General features: G+C 35.4%; 1 protein-coding gene and 1 long non-coding RNA gene across 4 annotated transcripts in view; one reads left to right on the forward strand and one right to left on the reverse strand.

The window, feature by feature from the left end:
- znrf3 (zinc and ring finger 3) overlaps positions 1-24,808 on the forward strand; it is a 158,737-nt gene extending 133,929 nt beyond the window's left edge. For 2 of the 3 annotated variants that reach the window (XM_061903931.1, XM_061903948.1), the window contains exons 3-8: positions 5,019-5,093; positions 11,619-11,750; positions 14,454-14,564; positions 16,440-16,607; positions 18,314-18,416; positions 20,344-24,808. In XM_061903931.1, the coding sequence (XP_061759915.1) occupies positions 5,019-5,093; positions 11,619-11,750; positions 14,454-14,564; positions 16,440-16,607; positions 18,314-18,416; positions 20,344-21,887 (2,133 nt within the window). In that variant the 3' untranslated portion in view covers positions 21,888-24,808. The remainder of the gene's footprint in view (positions 1-5,018; positions 5,094-11,618; positions 11,751-14,453; positions 14,565-16,439; positions 16,608-18,313; positions 18,417-20,343) is intronic. The other variant, XM_061903940.1, reaches the window with a different exon arrangement.
- On the reverse strand, positions 4,451-7,024 carry LOC133554793 (uncharacterized). Its single transcript, XR_009807216.1, has 2 exons — positions 6,400-7,024; positions 4,451-5,106 (listed from the first exon to the last, which is right to left on the reverse strand). It is a non-coding gene; the product is annotated as an uncharacterized LOC133554793 (long non-coding RNA).
- Positions 24,809-25,080: the final 272 nt, after the last annotated feature.

Genomic DNA, 25,080 nt, shown 5'->3' on the forward strand with positions numbered 1-25,080 from the left:
CGAGCAACAATTAAACTGATTGAAAAAGATTGTGACGCTCAGCTTCTTGTACCGTAGATGGTCAATGGTGTATTTGCAACATGGTGAAGTCCAGGGAGTGGTCAAAGAAGTCAAGAGAGGAGGTAATTTCTCTTCATAAGAAAGGATATGGATATAAGAAAATAGCAAATACATTACACATTCCAAGAGACACATTTGGGAGCATAATTCGCAAGTTTAAAGCTACAGTAAAGGCACAGTGGAAACACTACCTGGGCGTGGTAGAAAGAGGATGCTGTGTGCAACTGCTGTCCAGTATTTGAAGCGTACAGTGGTGAAAAACCACAGCTGAGGAACTACAACAGGACATTGCAGAGGGGGGAACGCAGGTTTCGTCCCAGACAATAAGGCGCGCACTACGAGATGAAGGCCTCCATGCCAGAACTCCCAGGCGCACCCCACTTCTGACTACCAGGCACGAGAAAAATAGACCCCAGTATGCCAAAAATCATCTGGACAAACCCCAAAAGTTTTGGGAAACTGTTCTATGGAGTGCTGAGACAAAAGTGGAACTCTTTGGGCCTATGAATCAACGTTATGTCTGGAGGTGAAAAAATGAAGCTTACAAAGAGAAGAACACCTTTCCTACTGTTAAGCATGGTGGGGGGTCAATCATGCTCTGGGGCTGTTTCTCTGCCTCAGGTACCGGGAATCTCCAGCACGTTCAAGGCATTATGAATTCTATTTCCTACCAGGATATATTAGCTGCAAATGTCATGAAGTTAGTGACGAAGCTGAGGCTTGGGAGACGTTGGACCTTCCAACAGGACAACGATCCCAAGCATACCTCCAAATCAACATCAGAGTGGTTGCAGAAGAAGGGCTGGAAGACTCTGGAGTGGCCTTCACAGTCGCCAGACCTAAGTCCTATAGAAAACCTGTGGTGGGACTTGAAGAAGGCAGTTGCAGCACCCAAGCCCAAGAATATGAATGAACTGGAGGCCTTTGCCCAAGAGGAATGGGCTAAAATACCTGTAGATCGTTGCAAGAAGCTTGTGTCCGGTTATGTATCACGTTTGAAGGATGTAATTACTGCCAAAGGGTGTTCTACTAAGTACTAAAGATGCATGTAACTAGGGGGTTGAATCATTTTGTCAATGAGATATTAAGAAAAATGTCCTTTTTTGGTATTTTGTAAAATACAGTGTTACAATTTAAGTTGCATTTGTCTATTTGACACATTTTTATTTGATGTGACTATAAACAAAATACGGAATAAATGTCCAACTTGCTAAAACACCAAAATTGTGTGGGGGTTGAATCATTTTGATTACAACTGTACGTATTTTATAGCCTAACATTAAATTGTTTTTGCTCTGAATATTACTACTTCATTCTTGTAAAATTAAGTTAGTTTTTGTAATTTTCCACTTCAGTCTTATAAAACGTCATTTTTAACCATCCACATTTATTCTAAAATGTTGATTTTTTCGTTTTTTTATTACTATTTAATATCTGTTTTTATTACTTTATTCTATTTCTGATTATCATTATTATTTTTATTGTTTATTTATGTTTTTATTTAATTTAATTACTTTATCTGTAAATATTATTATTACTTTGGGGGTTTTTTTCTTTTTGTTTTTTTTTGTTTTTTGGGGTGGCATCGTTGGGGTATAAACAAAAAAATATTCTGACATTTGGGGCAGACGGTAGATGTTTGATGTATGCAAATATGATGTAATGGATAGGAATGTCTGATGCTGGATGTCAATAAAAATGTAATGAAAAAACCCACATTTCTTCTAAAATGTTGATTTTTTTCCCCCCCAAAAAAAGTCATTTTTAACCATCGAAATTTATTTTAAAATGTTGATTTTTTTAAGTCCATTTTAACCATCGAAATTTATTCTAAAATGTTGATTTTTTTAAAGTAATTTTTACCCATCCACATTTATTTTAAAATGTTTTTTTCCCAAGAAAAAGTCATTTTTAACCATCCACATTTATTCAAAAATGTTGATTTTTTTTGTCCCCCAAAAAGCCATTTTTTAACCATCCATATTTATTCTAAAATGTTGATTTAAAAAAGAAGTCAATTTTAACCATCCACATTTATTCTAAAATGATGATTTTTTCTAAAAAAAAAGGGCCATTTTTAACCATGCAAATGTATTAAAAAATGTTGATTTTTTTTGCCCCCCAAAAATATTTTTTAACCATCCATATTCCTTCTAATATGTAGATTTTAAGTAAATGTTAACCCTCCCCATTTATTCTAAAATGTTAATTTTTTTTTAAGTCATATTTACCCAACCACATTTATTCTAAAATTATGATTTTTTTCCAAAAAAAGTCATTTTTAACCATCAAAATTTATTCACAAATGTTGATTTTTTGCCCCCCAAAATAATTTTTAACCCTCAATATTTATTCTAAAATGTTGATTTTTTAAAAAGTAAATTTTAACCATCTGCATTTATTCTAAAATGTTGATGTTTTAAAGTCATTTTTACCTATCCACATTTATTCTAAAATGATGATTTGTTTTCCCCAAAAAATGTCATTCTGTATTTATTAGAAAAAAATTGATTTTTTTTTTTTGCCCCCAAAAACAATTTTAACCATCCGTATTTATTCTAAAATGTTGATTTTCAAAAAAAGAAGAAAAAAAAGTAAATTTTAACCCTCTGCATTTATTCTAAAATGATGATTTTTTTTAAAAGTAATTTTTAACCATCCATATTTATTCTAAAATGTTGATTTTAAAAAAAGAAGTCAATTTTAACCATCCACATTTATTCTAAAATGCTGATTTTTTTTCCAAAAAAAGGTCATTTTTAACCATCAAAATCTATTCAAAAATCTTGATTTTTTTGCCCCCCAAAAATAATTTTTAACCATCCATATTTATTCTAAAACGTAGATTTTTTTTCTAAAGTCATTTTTACCCATCCACATTTATTCTAAAATGATTTTTTTAAAAGTAATTTTTAACCATTCACATTTATTCAAAAATGTTGATTTTTATTGCCCCCAAAAAATCATTTTTAACCATCCATATTTATTCTAAAATGTTGATTTTTTTTTTAAAAGAGTCCATTTTAACCGTCCACATTTAATCCAAAATGAGGATTTTTTCCCAAAAAGTAATTTTTAACCATCCAAATTTATTCAAAAATTTTGATTTTTTTGCCCCCCAAAAATAATTTTTAACCATCTGTATTTATTTTAAAATGTTGATTTTTTTTAAGTAAATTTTAACCATCCGCATTTATTCTAAAATGTTGATTTTTTCAAAGTCATTTTTACCCATCCACATTTATTCTAAAATGATGTTATTTTCCCCCCAAAAATTGTCATTTTAACCATCCACATTTATTTAAAAATTTTGAATTTTTTTTTTGCCCCCAAAAAACAGTTTTAACCAACCATATTTATTCTAAAATGTTGATTTAAAAAACTGAAAGAAAAAAAAAAGTCATTTTTAACCATCCAAATTTATTCTAAAATGTTGATATTTTTGTTCAAAAAGTCAACTTTAACCATCTACATTTATTCTAAAATGTTCATTAAACGATCCACATTTATTCTAAAATGAGGATTTTTTTCCAAAAAAGTAATTTTTAACCATTCAAATTTTTTCTGGAATGTAGATTTTTTTCAAACACTACTAATTTGGTTTCATATAATACGTCTGAATATGTCATAAAATTATCATTGTTTTTTTTCTCTCTGAATATTACGACTTTATTTACAGTAAAATTATGATTTTTTTATTTTGGTATTATTTTGCTTCTTGACAATGACAACCTGAGTCATGGATAAGTTTTTTTGCATCAATTTTTGTCAGGTTCAAACACTGTTGACATCTATTAAACAAGACAAAAAGGCAAGGAATCAAACAGAGACAGACTTAAATTTGGACTCAAGCTTGAGGAGAGACACGGCCCGGTACTGTCAGTACCTTTCCTGCACCATGCTCTGGCGAAAAGGTTTTCGTGTCCTCTTTTATTTAGGTATTCAATGTTTACGCAACAACACATGTCAAAACAGGAATGGGGAGCATACACACAGTCACTGTTTTCGGTCACATTGAAGACAAAAGAAGACGATGCATCGGGTCCGGGCTCGTCCTGGTCTCAGCTTCGGCAAAACAGGAATGGGGAGTATATAAACAGTCATTGTTTTCGGTCACATTGAAGACAAAAGAAAGACGATGCCTCGGGCCCGAGCTCCTCCTGGTCTCGGCTTCGGCAGGTCTTTCAGGACAAAAGAAAACCCCTCTCGTCGCATTCCAATGTATACAGCGGAATACCCCAAGACCTTGCTTGGTTGAAGAAGGACAGCTCTCAACTACTCAATTAAATAAAAGAGATCTGAAAGTTTTTTGATAATTCACACACAATTTACACAATTTTTCTAACAATTTTATTCCTTTTTTTTTTTGGTAATCTTACAAAATGTTGCATGTTCAACCATCATTTTAATACTTTATTGATATAAATGAACACTTTTTCCGACAGTATTTATGTAGTCATATGCATTTATTCTTCCTCATAGTTTGTTGTCTTTATAATCACGCAGAAACTGTATAATTACTTCTAAGTATTATTGGCACAATACCAAAGTGAGTGATATCTTTGGAAAAGCAAAAGTGTGTTGGATGGCATTGATGGGTTACCTACTTTATCAGTGTTTACTTGCTGACTTCTTTGCTTCTTTTGTCACTTTTCCTCCAAGTGCTCGGACGGACCTAGTTTTAAATATGCACGTGTTTGATCGCAATTAATCCAAATGCAAAAGTTTAACTAATCTGATGAAATTACTGATATATAAAAAAATATATTTTTCAAATGAAATACGATTGAAGTAATATATTTTCATTTAAAAACGTTTTTTTAAAGCACAAAAATGAAGAATTTTGGGGAAATTCTTGTTTAAGTTAAAATTTTACGGACAGAACACCATGTCAGGAAAAAAAGGGTTGGAGTACAAATGTAAACATTTGGTTTGTTTGTTTGTTTGTTTGTTTACAGGCCAAGAGAGCTGTGCAGCGAGGAGCCACCGCCGTCATCTTTGATGTGTCGGAAAATCCGGACGCCATCGACAAGGTAGGGACAGCGTCTGTAAGATATAACAAAACATGGAAAAAAACACAACAGGTGAGAAAGATATTAGTTCTGTAATATAATAAAATGTTACATCAAAAATAAATGCATGTACAAAACAATGCTTATGGCGTGCGCTTACACCCTTAGTCTACGTGCAAGTCAGTATTGTGGAGCTCCAGTAGCACCGAGTGTTGTCCCGATAACAATATTTTGGTACCGCTACCAAAATGTATTTTCATACTTTTATAAATAAAAAGGACCAGGAAAATTGGCATTATTGGCTTCATTTTAACCAAAAATCTTACGGTACATTAAACCTACATCTCTTATTGCAATCGAAGAACTATTTTGTCTTTAAATTAAAAAAAAGTGAACATACTGTATTTCCTTGAATTGCCGCGGGGCATATAGTATGCGCCTGCCTTGATTTACTGCCAGGTCAAACTTGTGACGTCACGAGTGACACTTCCCGTCATAATTTTCAAAATGGAGGAGGCTGATTTCAATACCGGTAATTTGAAATCGCATAAAGGGAAGAAGATTAAGAGCTATTCAGTAGGATTTAAGGTCCAAGCTATTGAATACCAGTATGTTTAAAAGAACAGTAAGCAGCTATGTTTTATTAATATAACTGTGGAGCCGACGGTCCGACAGACAGGCAGGGCCCACTGCCTGTCATAGATGTATATGTGTATATATATATATATATATATATATATATATATATAATCTATCTCTCTCTCTTTATATATATATATATATATATATACACAGCCCGGCCCCCAGACACATTTTTTATTGTAATTTTGAATAATTTACCTGAATGTGCATGAACTATTTCTATTCAAAATAGTTAGAGAGGTCGCATGTTAAATGTTTAAATATTAACTGTCAGTTTACTGTACTCTTCCAACTGTACTACTACCGTATTTTTCGGAGTATAAGTCGCATTTTTTGTATTGTTGTGAAAATAAATGATTTAAAAATCCTAATATAATCAGAATGTCATACAGGAACACTTTTAATTTTTTTGACATAATGTCTTTTGTTTGTTCAAAACGTGCTAACAGAAATATATATATGACACAACTGTGTATGAAATTACATTATTGTCATATATAAGAAAATCGATATTATTTTCAGAAAAATTGCAACTTAATCTTTGTAAGAATGATACTTTTTTTTTTTTTATCTCATTTTTTAATACCCCAAATGTTTTTCTAGCTATAATACAAAAGCAATCTGACTTAATTCCGACAATAATGACCCTCATGTGTGGCAGTGAAAGTGTCCAAAGTCACATGACCTGATATTTAGCCAGCAGCACTTTCAAGTGGAGAAGAATACAACACAAGCGCCAGCCGCCATTCTTCTGTGCTATTCATGCTCGCCACGTCAGGCCTGGACTTGTAATTTCTCCCTCCTCCTCCTCTCCTTACTGGCTGGCGGCTCGTAAAGTGCGTAGCTGAGAGATAAAAGGCATTGCACGGCGACCGCATGAAAGGCAGCGCCGGGCGGCCATGCTGAATTCCCCCGAGAGGCTTTTCCAGTCAGAGCTGGCCCGTCAGCACAGACCAGGGCCGCCGGGCTGAGGGGCGAGCAGGCGGAGCTTCGCCAGGATTAAAAAAGACCGCCGCCTAGGACTGAGCAGGAGAACTTTTCAAAGTAAATAATTAGCCCACTTTTTCTACGGGGGCGGGGAGGAGGTTGTTGTTGTCAGCCATCACGCAAACACTTCAAGTAATGAACTTTTCTCTGGGAAGATTCTAGAAGCCAATAAGAGGAGTTATTTTCAGGAAAGAAAATGTATTGTTACAAAAGAAGACTTTTTACATTTTACGACAAAACACATCAGCATATTTTATTTAGTTTTTTTAGAGTTTAAAAGGTCTTAAATATTACGAAACTTTACTTTTTAAAATTCATCTTTAAAAACAAGAGGGAAAAAAAGAATAGACTGTGCCAAAAAAAGTTAGTTTAGAATTCTTGTAAAATTGTAACTTAAACAAGAATTTCCTCAAAATTCTTCATTTTTGTGTTTTAATTTTTTTTCATGAAAATATATTACTTCAATTATATTTCATGTGAAAAGTATTTTTTTATGTATCAGTAATTTTATTAGATTAGTTAAACTTGCATTTTGATAAATCACGACCAAACACGTGCATATTTATTAAAAAAAAAAGGTTTAAAAAAGGCCTTCAAATATTAGCTTTTAACGAAAGTATTTTGACTTTTTTTTTTACTTGTATAGATTCATCTTTAAAAACAAAAGGAAAAAAAGAATAGACTGTGCCAAAAATAATTAGTTTAGAATTCTTGTAAAATTTTAACTTAAACAAGAATTTCCCCAAAATTCTTCATTTTTGTGCTTTAAAAAAATGTTTTTAAATGAAAATATATTACTTCAATCGTATTTCATTTGAAAAATATATTTTTTTATATATCAGTAATTTCATCAGATTAGTTAAACTTTTGCATTTGGATTAATTGCGATCAAACACGTGCATATTTAAAACTAGGTTTGAAAAATGCCTTCAAATATTAGCCATTTACAAAAGTATTTTGACTTTTTTTTTTTTTACTTTTATAGATACATCTTTAAAACCAAGAGGGAAAAAAATAGACTGTGCCAAAAAAAAGTTAGTTTAGAATTCTTGTAAATTTCTAACTTAAACAAGAATTTCCCCAAAATTCTTCATTTTTGTGTTTTAAAAAAATATATCTTAATGAAAATATATTACTTCAATTATATTTCATGTGAAAAATATTTTTTATATATCAGTAATTTCAATACATGAGTTAAACTTTTGCATTTTGATTCATCAAGATCAAACACATGCATATTTAAAAATAGGTTTAAAAAATGCTTTTAAATATTAGCCTTTAACAAAAAAATACACTGTGCCAAAAAAAGTTAGTTTAGAATTATTGTAAAATTCTTCATTTTTGTGCTTTAAAAAAAATGTTTTAATGAAAATATATTACTTCAATTATATTTCATGTGAAAAATTATTGTTTTATATATCAGTAATTTTATTAGATTAGTTAAACTTTTGCATTTTGATTGATTACGATCAAACACATGCATATTTAAAAATAGGTTTAAAAAATGCCTTCAAATATTAGCCTTTAACAAAAGTGTTTTGACTTTTATTTTTACACTTTTATAGATTCATTTTTTAAAACAAGAGGGGAAAAAAGTATAGACTATGCCAAAAAACAGTTAAAGAATTCTTGTAATATTATAACTTAAACAAGAATTCCCTCAAAATTCCTAATTTTTGTGCTTTAAAAAAATGTTTTAATGAAAATATATTACTTCAATTATATTACATGTGAAAAATAAAATTGTTACATATCAGTAATTTCATCAGATTAGTTGAACTTTTGCATTTTGATTAATCACAATGAAACACGTGCATATTTATAAAAAAATAGGTTTAAAAATGCCTTCAAATATTAGCCTTTAACAAAAGTATTTTGACTTTTTTTTTTTTTTTACTTTTATAGATTCATCTTTAAAAACAAGAGGAAAAAAAGAATAGACTGTGCCCAAAAATTTTTTGTTTAGAATTCTAGTAAAATTCTAACTTAAACAAGAATTTCCTCAAAATTCTTCATTTTTGTGCTTTAAAAAAATGTTTTCATGAAAATATATTACTTCAATTATATTTCATGTGAAAAATATAATTTTTATATATCAGTATTGTCAAAATAACTTTATCAGATTAGTTAAACTTTTGCATTTTGATCAAACACGTTCAAACACGTCCATATTTAAAAATAGGATTAAAAAAAGCCTTCAAATTTAACTTAAACTTTAACAAAAGTATTTTGATGTTTTTTTTTTTTACAAATGCAATGGAGTAAGCTGCACCTTTTCCAGAATGGGCCCATAAGGAGAGATTTTACAAGAAAAAGGTCATATTTTAAATAAAACCAAAACTATTTGACAAAATATTGTTAGAATAATGAATAAAAAAAGCTGTTGTGACAAAAAAGGGGCAACATTAACAGTTGTCTGTTTATTATTATTTTATGAACAAGGTCAAGTATTACAAAAAAGATCTCAGGGTTTAAATGTTTTTTTTTAATTAGTAATTCAATAATATTTAAATAATTAACATTCTACAAAAAAATCATTTGATTGAGGATGTAATTGGACAAAATGTACTTTTAGTCCAGTTTTTTGTTTGTTTTAGTTTGGTTAAGAGCAATTGCAAATATACAAAAAAATTGAAATTTTATAAAATGACTCATTTATTTCTGATATAAATAAATGATATTCAAATAAAACCTTCATGTGCCTTCACTTGTATGTTCGCCAGTTGAGGGATTGAAGTTGTAATATAACCAGACAAACGTGGTGTTATTAATAGCAAGAGAACAATCTGGTATATTTGTCCCCAGGAACAATTATGTGGTTTTAAAAATAAGTCAACATATTTCGGGAATAATTCAAATAAGTATTAGTGGTAAGTGAAAAATAATTCCGAAATAAAATGTTTGAAACAATTTGGTATTTTTCCTTAAAAAAATAATAATAATAATAATAATATAAGTGGTATTTTCCCCCAAAAATAAAACGTTCAAGGGAATAAAATTCTATTTTTCTAAGAAAAAAAAGTTTCTCTAAATTTTGTGCTTGGGTTGTGTTTTACAAGCATTGGAGCTTTTTTTTAGGCTTTTTCCACCTTTAAAAAGCCTTCTTAGTTGTTAAGACCAGTAGGAGCAGAATTATTTACAAACCCTGGTTCCATATAAACGGAATACAATGATTTGCAAATCATTTTCAACCCATATTCAATTGAATGCACTACAAAGACAAGATATTTGATGTTCAAACTCATAAACTTTATTTTCTTTTTTGCAAATAATAATTAACTTAGAATTTCATGGCTGCAACACGCGCCAAAGTAGTTGGGAAAGGGCATGTTCACCTCTGTTACATCACCTTTTCTTTTAACAACACTCAATAAACGTTTGGGAACTGAGGAAACTAATTGTTGAAGCTTTGAAAGTGGAATTCTTTCCCATTCTTGTTTTATGTAGAGCTTCAGTCGTTCAACAGTCCGGGGTCCCCGCTGTCGTATTTTACGCTTCATAATGCGCCACACATTTTCGATGGGCCAGGAAAATACCCACACTCTTTTTTTACGAAGCCACGCTGTTGTAACACGTGCTGAATGTGGGTTGGCATTGTCTTGCTGAAATAAGCAGGGGCGTCAATGAAAAAGACGGCGCTTAGATGGCAGCATATGTTGTTCCATAACCTGTATGTACCTTTCAGCATTAATGGTGCCTTCACAGATGTGTAAGTTACCCATGCCTTGGGCACTAATGCACCCCCATACCATTACAGATGCTGGCTTTTGAACTTTGCGTTGATAACAGTCTGGATGGTTCGCTTCCCCTTTGGTCCGGATGACGTGATGTCGAATATTTCCCAAAAAAGTTTTAAAATGTGGACTCCTCAGACCACAGAACACTTTTCCACTTTGCATCAGTCCATGTTAGATGATCTTGGGCCGAGAGAAGCCGGCGGTGCTTCTGGATGTTGTTGATAAATGGCTTTCGCTTTGCATAGTAGAGCTTTAACTTGCACTTACAGATGTAGCGAAAAACTGTATTTAGTGACAGTGGTTTTCTGAAGAGTTCCTGAGCCCATGTGGTGATATCCTTTAGAGATTTATGTCGGTTTTTGATACAGTGCCGTCTGAAGGTTCGAAGGTCACAGTCATTCAATGTTGGTTTCCGGCCATGCCGCTTACGTGGAGTGATTTCTCCAGATTCTCTGAACCTTTGGATGATATTATGTACCGTAGATGTTGAAATACCTAAATTTTTTGCAATTGTACTTTGAGAAACGTTGTTCTTAAACTGTTTGATTATTTGCTCACGCAGTTGTGGACAAAGGGGTGTACCTCGCCCCATCCTTTCTGGTGAAAGACTGAGCATTTTTTGGGAAGCTGTTTTTATACCCAATCACGGCACCCACCTGTTCCCAATTAGCCTGCACACCTGTGTGATGTTCCAAATAAGTGTTTGATGAGCATTCCTCAACTTAATCAGTATTTATTGCCACCTTTCCCAACTTCTTTGTCATGTGTTGCTGGCATCAAATTCTAAAGTTAATGATTAGTTGCAAAAAAAAAAAAAAAAAAAAAATCAGTTTGAACATCAAATATGTTGTCTTTGTAGCATATTCAACTGAATATGGGTTGAAAATGATTAACAAATAATTGTATTGTGTTTATATTTACATCTAACACAATTTCCCAACTCATATGGAGACAGGGTTTGTATATGGGGTTTTACAAATGACAGATTTTACAGAGCGGGTGACGGGAAGTGTGCAAGAAGTTGTCAAAGTCCGAAAAAAATCAATATTTCAAAGCCAAACCACTTTTTCCTCGTCTTTAATTCACCTTCCACGTCGTCTACTTATTGAACTTACAGTACCTTGCCATTTGTTCGTCTATTTCATGAAGCTGACTGCTTTTTTCTTCCTTCCTCCTTCAGCTCAATCAGGTGGCCGAGGATCCGCTGAAGCGACCGGTGGTCTACGTGAAAGGAAACGACGCCGTCAAGTTGATGAACATCGTCAACAAGCAGAAAGTAGCTCGTGCGAGGATACAACACCGCCCGCCCAGGGTAAGACAACCACCCACAAAAAAATAACATTTAACTACCATATTTTTCGGAGTATAATTTGCTCCGGAGTATAAATCGCACCTGCCGAAAATGCATAATAAAGATGGAAAAAAAAAACATATATAAGTCGCACTGGAGTATAAGTCGCATTTCTGGGGGAAATTTATTTGATAAAACCCAACACCAAGAATAGACATTTGAAAGGCATTTTAAAATAAATAAAGAATAGTGAACAGTAGGCTGAATAAGTGTACGTTATATGAGGCATAAATAACCAACTGAGAAGGTGCCTGGTATCTTAACGTAACATATTATGGTAATAGTCATTCAAATAACTATAACATATAGAACATGCTATATACCTTTACCAAACAATCTGTCACTCCTAATCGATAAATCCCATGAAATCTTATATGTCTAGTCTCTTACGTGAATGAGCTAAATAATATTATTTGATATTTTACGGTAATGTATTAATAATTTCACACATAAATCGCTCCTGAGTATAAGTCGCACCCCCAGCCAAACTATGAAAAAAACTGCGACTTATAGTCCGAAAAATGCGGTATTAAAAATTGCATTTTACAATAGAATGAGACTCCTTTTTTTTGAAGAGTCAAGTCATATTTTTGTTGTGTACTGTATTTTTCGGATTATACTCATATACATATACTCCGGAGCAACTTATGTGTGAAATTATTAACACATTACCGTAAAATATCAAATAATATTATTTATCTCATTTGCGGAAGAGACCAAGAAAATGTCAGAAATCGTCACACACACGTCAACCAATAAGAATTTGGCCGGGGGAGGGTCATGGCAGAAGTGCATTGTGGGTCATGGGATGCTAACTGCTATATGCTACTGCCGTAGCTATTAAAATGGATCATTTTATCGTTGGCGGTAACTTATAAAAACTGAGAAGGGCTGAACGAAAATCATGTACTGCAGATTACAAGCTGGACGTAGTGAAATATGCAGCAGAAAACGACAAGAGGAAGCGGTGCATACCTTTGGAGTTGGCAGAGTTGTTTAGAAGCGACATTGAGGAAGAAGATTTCATCGATTAGGAGTGACAGATTGTTTGGTAAAGGTATAGCATGTTGTATATGTTATAGTTATTTGAATGACTATTACCATAATATGTTACGTTAACATAGCAGGCACCTTCTCAGTTGGTTATTTATGCCTCATATAACGTACACTTATTCAGCATGTTGTTCACTATTCTTTATTTATTTTAAAATGCCTTTCAAATGTCTATTCTTGGTGTTGGGTTTTATCAAATAAATTTCCCCCAGAAATGCGACTTATACTCCAGTGCGACGTAAATATGTTTTTTTCCTCCTTTGTTATGCATTTTCGGCCGGTGCGACGTATACTCCGGAGCGATTTATAATCCGAAAAATACGATATTCAAGCCTTGTTTTCTCATAAGTCAAGTTGTGTTTTTTCACTCAAAAAGTTGTACAATATCTTTTTAGCAACAAAATTGTATTTTTTTCCAGGAACATTTTCAGTTCTATATTTGTGTAAAATTTCAAGAAAAATGTTTGTATGTTTTGTAGAATTAAAAAAAAGAAGTTATTATTATTTACAAGAATATGGTCAAATTGGATTTGGGAGGAAAAAGTCCATAAATATTTACCCCAAAAAATTAATTGTTAAAGTTTTTTTTTTTTTTTGAATCTGGAAAAATATATATATATTTTTAGGTATAAAAGGTGCTATCCGACATAACATGTGTTTGAAGAATAGTTGCATTTTGTCCAGGATTTTAAACAAAATCACATGCACATAATCCAGGCCTGGGCAATTATTGGGACTCGGTGGGCCAAATTGGTTCCCGGCCGCAGAATAATTTTTTATTAATTAATTAATTTATTTATTTTTTAAATAAACATAAAAAACACAAGATACACTTACAATTAATGCACCAACCCAAAAAACCTCTCTTTTTCATGACAATAAATAAATAAATAAATAAAAAAGAAACCCCCCCGCCGGGCCTCAGGACAAATTATCAAGCGTTGACCGGTCCGCAGCTACAAAAAGGTTGGGGACCACTGGTGGAGGGTACTTACAGGCTGGTGGTGTAGGGTACTTACAGGCTGGTGGTGTAGGGTACTTACAGGCTGATAGTGTAGGGTACTTACAGGCTGGTGGTGTAGGGTACTTACAGGCTGGTGGTGTAGGGCACTTACAGGCTGATAGTGTAGGGTACTTACAGGCTGGTAGTGTAGGGTACTTACAGGCTGATAGTGTAGGGTACTTACAGGCTGGTGGTGTAGGGCACTTACAGGCTGATAGTGTAGGGTACTTACAGGCTGATAGTGTAGGGTACTTACAGGCTGATAGTGTAGGGTACTTACAGGCTGATAGTGTAGGGTACTTACAGGCTGGTGGTGTAGGGCACTTACAGGCTGATAGTGTAGGGTACTTACAGGCTGATAGTGTAGGGTACTTACAGGCTGATAGTGTAGGGTACTTACAGGCTGGTGGTGTAGGGCACTTACAGGCTGATAGTGTAGGGTACTTACAGGCTGGTAGTGTAGCGTACTTACAGGCTGGTGGTGTAGGGTACTTACAGGCTGGTAGTGTAGGGTACTTACAGGCTGGTAGGAGCGTGATGATGATGATGTTGTTGTTGATGCACTTGTGACGCAACCACATGATGTTGTTGTTGTTTTTGTTCCACAGCAGCCCACAGAATACTTCGACATGGGCATCTTCTTGGCCTTCTTCGTGGTCGTGTCGCTGGTTTGCCTCATCCTGCTCATCAAGATCAAGCTGAAGCAGAGGAGGAGTCAGGTTGGTGTCCTCAGCATTTGGGCGGAACACTTAAACACTTTATTTGTCTCGCCCAGAACACACACACACACACACACACACACACAGACAGTTACTGTTGTTTTTCCAGTCAGCACAACTTGGCTGGTAGTTTGGGGCGAGTCTGGCGGCGACGTCGTTGTTTGATTCTTCTTGTGTGTCTGCCAAATTCACACAAGCTCCCTGATTCAGAATTAGCCTTGAATGAGTGACGACGGATATTTTTTACCCTAAATTGTGTTTTTCATGAATTTTTTTCAAATATTTTTTTTTACATTTCACTCGAACTGATTATTTAGGAAAACCGTCCTTTATAGGGAGAGAAAAAAACAGTTGATATAGTTGGAGAAAATCTGTATTTTCTCCAAGAAAAAAAAATCACCTGATTTAAAGTTATATTTTTTCTAGTGAAATGTTGTTGTTTTTACTAGGAGAAATACATATTTTCTCCTATAATATCAAAAAAATGTTTCTCCCTAAAAAGGACCTAAATAAAAATATTTAAAAATTCTGGTGAAATGTAAAAAAAGATGTTGAAAAAATGCATGAAAAATACAATTAATGGAGGGGGGGGGTAAAAATTGTGCACAAGTGTACTTTGTACACTTGGTAGCAGATTTTCCTTAAAAAAAAAAAAAGAAAAAAAACTTGAAGAAATATGTTTTCATCATAAGATTACTATGGCTACAGCGTTTTTCCTCATTTTATATTTAAATATATTATATAATTTAATATTCAGGAAAAACGCTGTAGTAATAGTAATCCTATGATGAAAACATATTTCTTCAAGCTTTTTTTTTTTTAAGGAAAAATCTGATACCAAGTGTACAAAGTACGACTTCACAGTGTGCCTTATTTTTTACCCCCCATAAATTGTATTTTTCATACATTTTTTAAATATCTTTTTTTAAATTTTGCGAGAATTTTTTATATTTTTATTAAGGAAAAAAATCCTGTTTAGGACGAAAAAAATGGGTGATAGTATAGGAGAAAATCTGCATTTTCTTCAAGAAAAGAAATGTCACCAGATTAAAGTTGTATTTCATATTCAGGAAAAACATTATTAATAGTAATCTTTTGATGAAAGCATATTTCTTCAAGTTATTTTTATTTTTTGAGAAAAAAACTGCTACCAAGTGTACAAAGTACATGTCACAGTATACACTTGGTAATGTGCACTATTTTTATACCACATAATTGTATTTTACATTTTTTTAAATATAATTAAAAAAAAAAAAAAAAATATATATATATATATATATATATATATATATATATATATATATATATATATATGTATATATATATGTATATATTTTTTTCAATTTCACAAATGTTTTTTTATATATTTTTATTAAGGAAAAAAGTCCCGTTTAGTGATAAAAAAAACAGGTGATATTATGGGAAAAAATCTGTATTTTCTTCAAGAAAAAAAAAGAAATTCACCTGTAGTCATGGTAATCTTATAATGATTTGCACCCTCCGCGACTCCAAAAGGGACAAGCGCTAGGAAATAGATGGATGGATGGATTTTTTAAATTTGCTACCAAGTGTACAAAGTACAACTTCACAGTGTGCACTTGGTAGTGTGCACTGCGTCGTGCACCATTTTCCATTTTTTGCCCAGGGTAAAAATACATTAAATTATTTTTTTTCCCTCTGAGACACACCAAAATAAAACGTTTTAAATACCACATTGGCTTGGAAAAGTGTGTTTAATTTTGGGAAGTAGTACAACTTCCTGGTTGGTAAAAGCCACTTTGTCGTTGCCAATTCCTGGCCTACAGAATCCCGACTGACCTGATGATATTGTTGATTGGAGAGTGTTTAATCGGGTGGTCCTGTGTCCTCCTCCAGAGCTCCATGAACAGGATGGCGGCGCAGGCACTGGAGAAGATGGACACGCACAAGTTTAAGGCCAAAGGGAAAGGCCAACGCGAGAGCAGCTGTGGGCCGACCGACTCGCTGAGCAGCAGCTCTACGTCCGACTGCGCCATCTGTCTGGAGAAGTACATTGATGGCGAGGTAACGCAAATATTTATTTTCACACAAAATCTAGGACACTTTTGTCAAAAAGTATTTTTGTTAGGATGAGGGGAAATTAATGTACCCATTAATTTTTATTTTACAAAAAATATGACTTTTTATCTCTCCAAAACATACCAAATCGTTTTGGAAAAAGAAAAAAAAATACTACCAAAAGAATGTAATTCCTGAAAAAATGAATTTTCCCCCAAAGCATCCTCAATTTCTTTGAGAAAACACACATTGCTTTGAAGAATAATCGCTAAAGAATAATGCGTATTTCTTCTTTTGAATTACGTTTTTATCAAGAAAAAAAAAGTACCCCCACAATGCTTTTTTTCTGTAAAAAAATAAAATACTTTATGTAGGGCAAGTATTTCTTTAAGAAAGTCATATTACAGGAAATACATTGGTTTAATGTAAAAACAAATGTATATATTATATATACATGTATATTTATATATATATATATTTACATATATATGTATGATGTATGTATATATACAATATATATATACATACATTTATATGTATGTATATATATATGTATATATATATACTGTGTGTGTATATATATATATATGTATGATGTATGTATATATATATACACTGTATGTGTGTATATGTATATATGTACATATATATATATATATGCACATATACATATATGTACATACATATATGTGTATGTATAAACATACATATATATGACATGTATATATAAACATTAATATATACATACATGTCTATGTATATATAGACATGTCTATATATACATACATATATATGTGTATATATACATATATATATGTATATAGGCATACATATATGTACAGTATATATTACCACATATATATAAATGTGTATATGTATATATACACATATATATATAATTATACATACTTATAGACACATATGTATGTATATATATATACTTAAGTATATATATAGGCATTTGTGTGTATGTATGTGTGTGTGTGTGTATATATATATATATATATATATATATATATATATATATATATATATATATGTGTATATATATGCATGTGTGTGTGTGTGTGTGTGTTAGAATAAAGTATTCATTGTAAAAAAAATGTTTTGACAAAATGTAATTTTTTTGTCAAAAACTTTAAAAAGAAAATACCAAATTGACGATTTAATAGTAAAAAAAGCATTTTTTTTCTTTTTTAAACAAACAAAAAAAACCCCAAGTTTTTCTTCTTCTAATATACAAAGAAAAAAGCAGCGTTAGTGTGTGTGTTGCCTGGAGGTAGGAGACAAGTGTGTGTTTAATGGCAGCAAACAAACACCAGCATGAAAGTTTGTGTCGCCGTGAAGCAGCAACAAAAGGAGGGAAGTTCCCCTGATGTGCGCCGAGACTTTGCATTGTCGCCATCTTTCACTCCTGTTGTTTGGGGGGTCTCTTTCAGCGCACACCTGGACAGATAACGCTGCCCACAATGACATCCCACACAGGCCTGAGATGTCATCACGCTTCCTGGTTTCCCAGCATGCCTCAAAGCGGCTCACTTTACTCCCACCCCCCCTTAAAAGGACTCTTCTTAGTCAGGAGGTCAAAGGACACAATTAAGTGTTGCACACAGGAAGTGTGCTTGTAGCAAAGCCAATTCAACGAATTTGCTGCCCCCTTGTGGACAATAAATTCAATGTTTAGATGTTGACATCTTTTTTTCTGCTTGCAGGAGCTGCGGGTCATCCCCTGCGCTCACAGGTTCCATAAGAAGTGTGTGGACCCTTGGCTGCTGCAGCACCACACCTGCCCCCACTGTAGGCACAACATCATCGGTGAGGCCCTCACCTATATACATATGTGTGTGTGTGTGTGTGTGTGTGTGTGTGTGTGTATACCGTATTTCCTTGAATTGCCGCCGGGGCGCTAATTAACTTAAAACCTCTTCTCAGTCCGGCGTTTACCAAAGACATGCGGTAAAGGCAAGCATGTGCTAATTATTTTGAGTGTGATGTAAGGATACCATCATGAAAAGCACATTTAATAAAAAAACATTATTATGGTCTTACCTTCACTTATAAATGAAGTCCATGCGCAGCTCCTTCTGATCAAAAGCATCAGTAACTTGTTTATAGAAGTCTTCCTTATCTTTTTTCAGTTTTAAAAGTCTCTCTGTCTCGATGGAGATCTTCCTCTATTACCTCCTGCTTCGATTGAAAGTCCAGTTTAGAAAATGTTTTAGTTTAGATATGCAATCCTCCATGTTAAAAGTGCAAACGAGAGGAAAAGATACACGATCGCTGCTCACTTTTGCTGCTTGTGTCACTTCTTCTGCAGCCTAGTATACCCACATACATATATATGCATATATAGACACATATATATGTATATAAAAAAATGTACTTGTTTTTTTGTGACAAAAATGTTATGAAAGTTATAGTATTAAAGTATTATAGTATCCCAGGGATCAATAAAGTACATTCTATTCTATTCTAGTATTAAAAGTTTAATACTATAATTGTATAGCAGATCAGTTGTAGTTGCTTTTGTTTTTAATACATATATATCACAATTCTAAATAATATTTTTCAAAAATATGTTGTAAAAATACCAAAAAATGTATGTTATTTTTTTCTATTTTTGAGAAGTAAAATTTTGCCAACACCATTATGGCACAATTACAAGAAAAACAGCATTTGTTTTCTGAGGCAAAATGAATTTTAAGGAAAAAAGTAAAATGAGAAAATATAGTACAATATTTTTCTAAAAGGTTGTGCAGTTACAAGGTTTTCTCAAGCATGTTGTTTTATTTCCATGAAGAAAAAAGTTGTTGTAGTAATAATGTTCTATTAGTACAAGAAAAACACAATCAAATGAATAACAAATTTGCATTCTTTTTTTGGGGGGGGGGGGATAAATATTTCAAAAACAAAATAAAACTTTTGCAGAAAGTAAGAAAAGTTTTTGTTAAGAAAATGTTTTTAATATTCTGGGAAAAAACATAGAAAATAGTCGTGATAGTACTACAGTTTTCCAAATTCTCCTTGTATTTAGAGGAAAACTGTGTACTTCAGGAATCAAGTGGTATTTATTAAGGAAAACAAAGTGTAAAAAAAGTAAAATCTTGATTAATAAAAAATAATACCATGATGTGAGCTTTTTTCTCTATTGAAAAAAAAATTCTTCCAGGAAAGAAATATATATATAATCAATCAATCAATCAATGTTTATTTATATAGCCCTAAATCACAAGTGTCTCAAAGGGCTGCACAAACCACAACAACATCCTCGGTAGAGCCCACATAAGGGCAAGGAAAAACTCACCCCAGTGGGACGTCAGTGACAGTGAAAATGATGACTATGAGAAACCTTAGAGAGGGCCGCATATGTGGGCAATCGAAGAATAATCCATCCATCCATCATCTTTCGCTTATCCGAGGTCGGGTCTCAGCAGCCTAAGCAGGGAAGCCCAGACTTCCCTCTCCCCAGCCACTTCGTCTAGCTCTTCCCGGGGGATCCCGAGGCGTTCCCAGGCCAGCCGGGAGACATAGTCTTCCCAACGTGTTCTGGGTCTTCCCCGTGGCCTCCTACCAGTTGGACGTGCCTTAAACGCCTCCCTAGGGAGGCGTTTAGGGCACAAGAAGAATAAAATAAAACAATTGGAGAAAGGTTCTGATTTTAAGAGGAATACAAAAAAGTTTTTGAAAGTGAGAAAATGTACAAAAAAAAAAGCGTGTAAATTAGCTTCTGTTCTTTTCACAGAGCAAAAGAAGGGAAATTCCGGCCCCTTCTGCATGGACACGGGTAACCCAGTCCATGGGCGCCAGCAAAGGGTGGTCCTGCCAGTCCACTATCCCGGTCGAGTCCACCGCGCCGGCCAGGTGACCGCCTACCCGACGAGGACCAGCATGGACCCCCACGGCAACGCCGTCACGGTACTCACGGTGGACCAGCACCCGGATCCTCGGGGCCTGTACCCGGCCCAGTCGGCTTCTTCCTTCCTGCGGGGATACCACCCCGCGCTCCACATGGACCACTCCCTCGGCCCCCACCACTGCGGACTGGAGCACCGGGGGCCCCCCGCCTACCAAGCGCCGCCGCACCACGCCGCCATCAAACGGCCCAAGTTTGCCGGCCGCAACTTCTCACGGGCGGCGTGCTTCTCGCAGTACGAGACAATGTACCAGCACTACTACTTCCAGGGCTTGACTTTCCCCCAGCAGCCCGAGGGCGGCGCGGGGCCGGCGGGTCCGGGCGGGGCTCACAAGGGCCACCACAGCAGGGCCTTCCAGCAGGGACTGTTGTACCCCACCGTGGTGCACGTTGCGCCGGCCTCCTCCTCCAGGATAGGGGAGGGCGGGAGCTGCTACCACGGCCATCGCTCGGTGTGTAGCGGCTACCTGGGCGACTGCCCGGGCAGCGACAGCAGCAGCAGCAGCTCGGGCCAGTGCCACTGCTCCTCCAGCGACTCCATGTTGGACTGCACCGAGGTCAGCAATCAGGGAGTTTACGGCAGCTGCTCCACCTTCCGCAGCTCGCTGAGCAGCGACTACGATCCGTACGTCTACCGGAGCAAGAGCCCTTACAGGGGCTCCACGGGGGAGGCAGCCCCTTTGGCGGGCCCCTCCGTCCCCTCCGTCCCCTCCGAGGAGTCGTCCGGACCCTCGGGACACGACTGCCTGCAGCTCCCTGCGGGGGACCACCTCTCCCACTGCAGCAGTCGATCGTCACTGGAACCCAGGGAGAACAGCAGCACATGTGCTACCTCAGGCGCCGCTTCGGAGGGGAATGCGGCCCGTGAGGATGCGGTGGCCTGCGGCTGCTGCCCCGAGGCGCTTCCTCACACCGCGGACCAAGCGGGACGCTGTCACAGGGGGATTGACTTTCATAGCTCCGCCTCCAAGAACTACTTTTCTTCCGAGCACTCGTGCGCCCCCTCAGAGCCCATAAGCTACGACGGACTGCCCCGCTGTTTTTACAAAGAGATGAAGGTCCACAGGGCCACCATGGGGCGCTACGCCGAGGACTACGCCGTCACCGTACAGTACGCCGACTCGGAGGCGGGCTCAGCTCAGGTCCGCTGCGAACTAAACCAGAGAATACCCATAATTCCCGAGGACACCGACTGCGAAATGGGCGAGGAGACGCATCGCAGCAGCTTGCTGCACGCCAGCACCGCGCCTGAAGTGCACACGGAACCCGGCGAGGACTTTTTCACCTCGTCGCAATCGAGTAGACAGGCGGAGGAGACCAGAGCGTTGTTTCACCCGCAACTCTCCAGTACTGAGGGCGGGGTTGGCGTTTAAAAACCGCAGCAGTCATTCAAACCTTCAGTTGCCTTTGCTCTCTTGAATGTTGTCACCCAGGAATGTGTCGCCGCTCGCCCTCATTCCTGCGGCCGCGCACGCCGCTCTTTTCTTAATTGCCGCCGTCACGCACAGGATCACTCACTGCCTAGAACGCCTGGCGTGGATGGTACCGCCATGGCAGGGAACTTTTCTACTGCACCTGTTACTCAAAACCCGCAAACAAGTCCTTGCCACCCAGCGCTACTGTTCCGTTCGGTTCTTTCGCATTGTTCCTGGTTCTCCGTCTGGATTTTTTCATTTCTCCGCTCGTCAAGGTGGTATTTTGCTATGTTAGCGTGATCACAAGTCGTTCACCAATTGCACGGTAAACGTAAGAAGTCAGACGTTAGGATGTTTGTGGACAAGTTTTAAACATCGGTACGATACAGGCGGCGCTCGCTTCACTGCTGGTTGCCCTCAAAAAATGTTCATTTCCGACCCAAGGCATCACACCGTTCCATGAAATTATGTCCAATTTTAACCATTTCTTTGATTTTTGTCAGGGCTCCAGTTTGACTTTTAGAAGGTCCAACTTGAGCTGTCTGACAATTTTCTTTAAGATGCGTACCGAAGCTTAATTTTAAGATGCGCACCGAGCCTTATTTCCCCGTTGCGGGTTAATTAATGACTTGAACAACCTGATTCCTTCCCCACAACTGTAGCGGATTTTATTTTAAGAAATGTAGCGAAGCCTGATTTCACCCTTGAAAATGTTATTCCGATTTGAACTGTCCCACAGTTGCATTTATTTTAAGAAGAGTAGCAAAGCCTTATTTCACCTTGGAAGATTAAACTGTATGACAGTTTGATTTTTATTAGATGCGTAGTGAAGCCTGATTTTCCCCTGGAAATTGAAATGCAGACTTAAACTGTCGGACGGCTAACTTTATTTTAAGATGTGTAGCGAAGCCTAACTCCCCCCGGAAAGCTAAATTCCAACTTAAACTCGCCGACATTTAGCTTTATTTTAGGAAGTGTAACAAAGCCTAATTTTCCTCTGTAAAGGAAACCTTTTTCACATAAACAGTTCTACAGCTGGATTTATCTTAAGATGCGTAGCGAAGCCAATTCTCCCCCACAAAAAGTTATATTCCGACTTGAAGTGTTTGACATTTGGCTTTATTTTAAGAAGTATAGCGAAGCCTAATGTCCCCCTGTGAAAGGTTACATTTTTTTTACATAAGCTGTCTGATTTCCCAACGGTAAATTAAACTCAAACTAGAACTGGTCCACAGCTGGCTTAATTTTAAAATGCGTAGCGAAGCCTGATTTCCTGTTTCATTTTGACATGAACTGTCCGCAACAGTTTTATTTTAAGGTGTGTAGCGAAGCATGATTTTTAAAATTTGACAAAGCTTTCTTCCGTCAATTAGCAGGCGTGTACACTGGGGCGAGCTTTTGAAGAAAAATAAATAGATAAATATATATATATTTACATATATACACGTATACATACATACATATATATACATTTATATATACATATATCTATGTAAATGTATATATGTGTGTAAATAATATATATATATATGTATATATATTTATATATATATATATTTATTTACATATATATACGTATACATACATATATACATTTATATATACATATATCTATGTAAATGTATATATGTGTGTAAATAATATATATATATATGTATATATATTTATGTATATATAAATATATATATTTATTTACATATATATACGTATACATACATATATACATTTATATATACATATATGTATGTAAATATATATATGTATGTATATATATTTATGTGTGTATATATATATTTATGTGTGTGTGTGTGTATATATATATATATATATATATATATATACATAGTAACTATTTTGAATAGAAACATTGTAACGCGTCAAACTGAAGGGAACCGTTGCGCTTGGTGGCTCGTAGGTCACAAAAGTATTGGTTTGAAGTAAAGCATTTAGTGTCCTGGGCCTTCCAGAACGAGTAGGCCATTTGTAGCAACAGAGCGGCTCCTGGTTCGAATCCCCGCACTCGAGCATCCCGGGCCGAGTGGATCCAGTTATTTGGTTAAGTCTATTTCCACTGATGTCCTCCATGCTAATTGAAGACTGTGGTGGTCCTAGCATGTAGCAAACAAAAAGGCCAAAGGAAAGTAGCTGATGACTTCTGCGTCAAAAGGGTTCCTTATTGTACTGTGACATTTTTTTTCTTCTTTTTTTAAAACAATGCAGTTGTAACATAGCACCATTTGAATCACAACGTGCCACACACACACACCAATGCTTTGTTTGTCCTGCAGACTGTCCTGATACTGTTTCTATGAAATATACACACATTGTCTACATAGGACGACCTTCTTCCCAAATAATTTATAGCCTTCCATCTAACCTTGCCTTTTGCATAGAGATATGTACCATAACTTCTTTTTTTTGGAGGGCAGGGTCGGGGGGGTTCTTGTGTCACTATTTAATTTTTCTGTTTGTTTGTAGCACTTAAGAATAAAAAGTATGTACAATTTTTTTTTTTTTTTAGAGGATATAATTATTTTCTGCCACTACCATTACAAAATATTTTAAAGAAAGGCTTAGAGATCAATATGTGTATATTTCTGTACCTGTACAGCAACACATTTCATAAATGGAAATATGTTCTCTGAATATTTATTTACTAATATATTTATCTTGAAGCCATGTCTTATGTTCAGAGTTTATCAACAAGCAGACAGAATCACTTACATGAGACCTTGTACATACGTGGTAATTGCACACGAGACGATTCAATCTTCTGACCAAAAAAAAAAAAACGATTTTAAAAACTTTAGTACCATAGAGTTTTGTAATTAAAAAGTGTACAAAGATGTGTAAAAAAAAATACAGTTTTATTCAAGTAACCCCTGCTTGGTTTTGTGTCCTCTCTTTCATTGTTAGTTAAGGTGCTATTGTTATGGGCCTGCTTGTTAAAGATTCACTGACATGTTGGAAAATCTGCATTTTCATAGAAAATTTGTAAGTGCATGAAAAATATAGGACGGATAATTATGAAGATATGAAGACTTATTAAAAAATTCTCCAATAACTGGAAACATTACCCCTCATTTTTCCAGTTGTAGATTAACTACGATCAAAGTATTGGAGAGGACGTCGGAAATGTGTAGATAAAGTT

This window comes from Nerophis ophidion, linkage group LG01 (assembly GCF_033978795.1).
Source record: "Nerophis ophidion isolate RoL-2023_Sa linkage group LG01, RoL_Noph_v1.0, whole genome shotgun sequence".
NCBI classification, from domain to species: domain Eukaryota; kingdom Metazoa; phylum Chordata; class Actinopteri; order Syngnathiformes; family Syngnathidae; genus Nerophis; species Nerophis ophidion.